Source organism: Nansenia antarctica, assembly GCF_963989245.1.
Source record: "Nansenia antarctica genome assembly, chromosome: 7".
NCBI lineage: Eukaryota > Metazoa > Chordata > Actinopteri > Argentiniformes > Microstomatidae > Nansenia > Nansenia antarctica.
Genome location: NC_137677.1, coordinates 8,236,671 through 8,239,170, shown reverse-complemented (window position 1 = coordinate 8,239,170; position 2,500 = coordinate 8,236,671). Strand labels below are relative to the sequence as shown.

Sequence of the window (2,500 nt, the reverse complement as noted above, 5' to 3'; positions counted from 1 at the left end):
CCCTCCTCACAACTCATCTTGATTTACGGACAGGAGGAAATTTGAATTCTCCAGTGTGGGAGTGTGTGTGGCCTAGACACACTGACTGACATATGGTGTGTGTGTGTGTGTGTGTGTGTGTGTGTGTGTGTGTGTGTGTGTGTCTGCGTGTGTGTGTGTGTGTGTGTGCCCACAGCGTTCGAGGCCACCCGCTTCTACAACGTGAGTGAGAGCAGTCCCCTGGCCCGTGAGCTGTGTGACGGCACCACATGTAACGAGGTGGAGAGTTCAACCAACCAGTGGATAGGTAAGACTGACACACACACACACACACACACACACACATACATACACACACACATACAGACACACACACACGCCCTCTACAGAGCAGTGTGTTTCATTCAGGACTTGGCTGATGGTATCAAAGGAACAAGGGCTGTTAATGGAACTAATGCTAATGGAGCAACGGTGTGACTGGTGTGTCTGAACTGCTCTTTGGGAGTGTGTCTCTGTGTGTGTGTGTGTGTGCGTGTGTGTGTGTGTGTGTGTGTGTACATGTGCTCGTGTGTGTGTGTGCTTGCACGTGTGCGTGCGTGCCTGCATGAGTGTGTGCATGCGTGTGTGTGTGTATGTGTGCGTGTGTGTCTGTGTGCGTGCCTGCGTGCGTGTGTGTGTGTGTGCACGCGTGTGTATGTGTGTGTGCCGTGTGTGCCGTGTGCCTAAACCATTATTGGCAGACTGTACATTGGGAGGAGAAGAAACAGAAAAGCAGGCCCACACAGGAATGCCCACTGGCCCCGGTTGTCATCGGGCCGAGGCTGGGTGTTTTTCTTTCAGCGGGACACACACACACACACTCATTAGCAGGGACCCATGTTGCTACAACAAATGACTCCGTTTGGCCCTGTCACCGTGGTGACGGGCGGCTGACCCGGCCTGTGTTGACGCAGTGTTGTTGGCGGGCCCTGGCTGAGAGGCTGAGACCCCCGTGCAGCTGCTCGCCATGCCCAGGCCCCAGGGAGACTCTGGAGGATAACTCATAAAACACACACACACACACACAAGCCACCCCCGCTTTAATCAAACCACATCACATCCGCACACTAACAGACTGACACACTCCTTCCTTTCTTCTCTCTCTCTCTCTCGCTCTCTCTCTCGCCACATGCCGTCATACAAGAGATGTATTTCCTTTTTTCCCTCTCTTTTCCCTTCTCTCTCTTCCCTCTCTCTTCTCCCCCCCCAACAAAAAAACAAACAAAGTTCCTCTTGCCACCCATGATTGGAATTTTGTTTTGGGTCAGGTTATTGGCCTTGGTTACTAACAGTACCGCCCGGCGATTGAACTCCACACAGCTGAAAAATCTCCAAATGAAAAACAGGAGGCGAGCAGTCTGAACGCTCCTCATTTCCCCCCTCTCTCTGTTTTTTCTCTCTGTTTCCATTGGCTCAAAAGGCTTCGCGCAGGGGAACCAATGCAACAACGTGTTCGGCTGCCTGGAGGAGGAGCAGTTCGACCGCTGCACCTGCTACCGGGACTGCGGCTACGACGGGGAGCTGGTGTGCGGCTCGGACGGGCAGCTGTACCAGAACCTGTGTCAGATGGAGGTGTTCGCCTGCCGCAACGGGACGCGCATCGAGCAGGTGCCCCTGTCGCAGTGTCCTCAGAGTAAGACCCTTCATACAGCTAGCTGCCCCTGTCTCCTCAGAGTAAGGCCCTTCATACAGCTAGTTGCCCCTGTCTTCTCAGAGTAAGGCCCTTCATACAGCTAGCTGCCCCTGTCAGTGTCCTCAGAGTAAGGCCCTTCATACAGCTAGTTGCCCCTGTCTTCTCAGAGTAAGGCCCTTCATACAGCTAGTTGCCCCTGTCAGTGTGTCAGAGTAAGGTCCTTCATACGGCTGTAGGAGCTACACGTCCTCACCCACCCCCTCCCTCTCCCCTCCTCAGCCACACCCTTCTCATCTACACCCTCCCCTCTTCGCCTACACCCTCACCCTCCCTCCTCCCCTCCTCCCCTACACCCTCCCCAACCTCAACCTCACCCACACCCTCTCCAGCCTCCCTCTCCTCAACCTCCCCCTCTCCTCCTCACCCACACCCTCCCCAACCTCACCCACACCCTCCCCTTTATTTATGTTTTCGACATCCTTTATTTCACCAGTGAACCCGTCACATTGAGATTGACATTCCTTTGTCAAGGAGGCGGCATACTGCGCATAGTTAGACACGCACAAAGGACACCTGGATCATAATCATATTTCTTTTCTTTTCTCTTAAGTTGCACTTGAACTAGCATGCCTGTCGTGTTTGGGTTGGACCGTTCAATTGGTCCCATTATGCGAGGCATTAGGCAAGTCAAATCAGGCGCAGCTAAAGTCATTGAAAGAGAAAACACATATCTTGACTCCAGGCCCAGCTTCACCACATCAACCCATGTGGCCCGCGCTCGACCTCGCTGTGGGCCAGGGGCTCGTGTCGGGATAGAAGCTAAGAATATTCTATTCTAGAACTGTGTCG

General features: G+C 53.6%; 1 protein-coding gene across 1 annotated transcript in view; it reads left to right on the top strand.

Moving 5' to 3' along the window:
* cpamd8 (C3 and PZP like alpha-2-macroglobulin domain containing 8) overlaps positions 1–2,500 on the top strand; it is a gene marked incomplete at both ends in the record, with an annotated part of 43,926 nt that overhangs the window by 36,625 nt on the left and 4,801 nt on the right. Inside the window, 2 exons of the mRNA XM_080536057.1 lie at positions 176–286; positions 1,439–1,651. Of these exons, the coding sequence (XP_080392183.1) occupies positions 176–286; positions 1,439–1,651 (324 nt within the window). The remainder of the gene's footprint in view (positions 1–175; positions 287–1,438; positions 1,652–2,500) is intronic.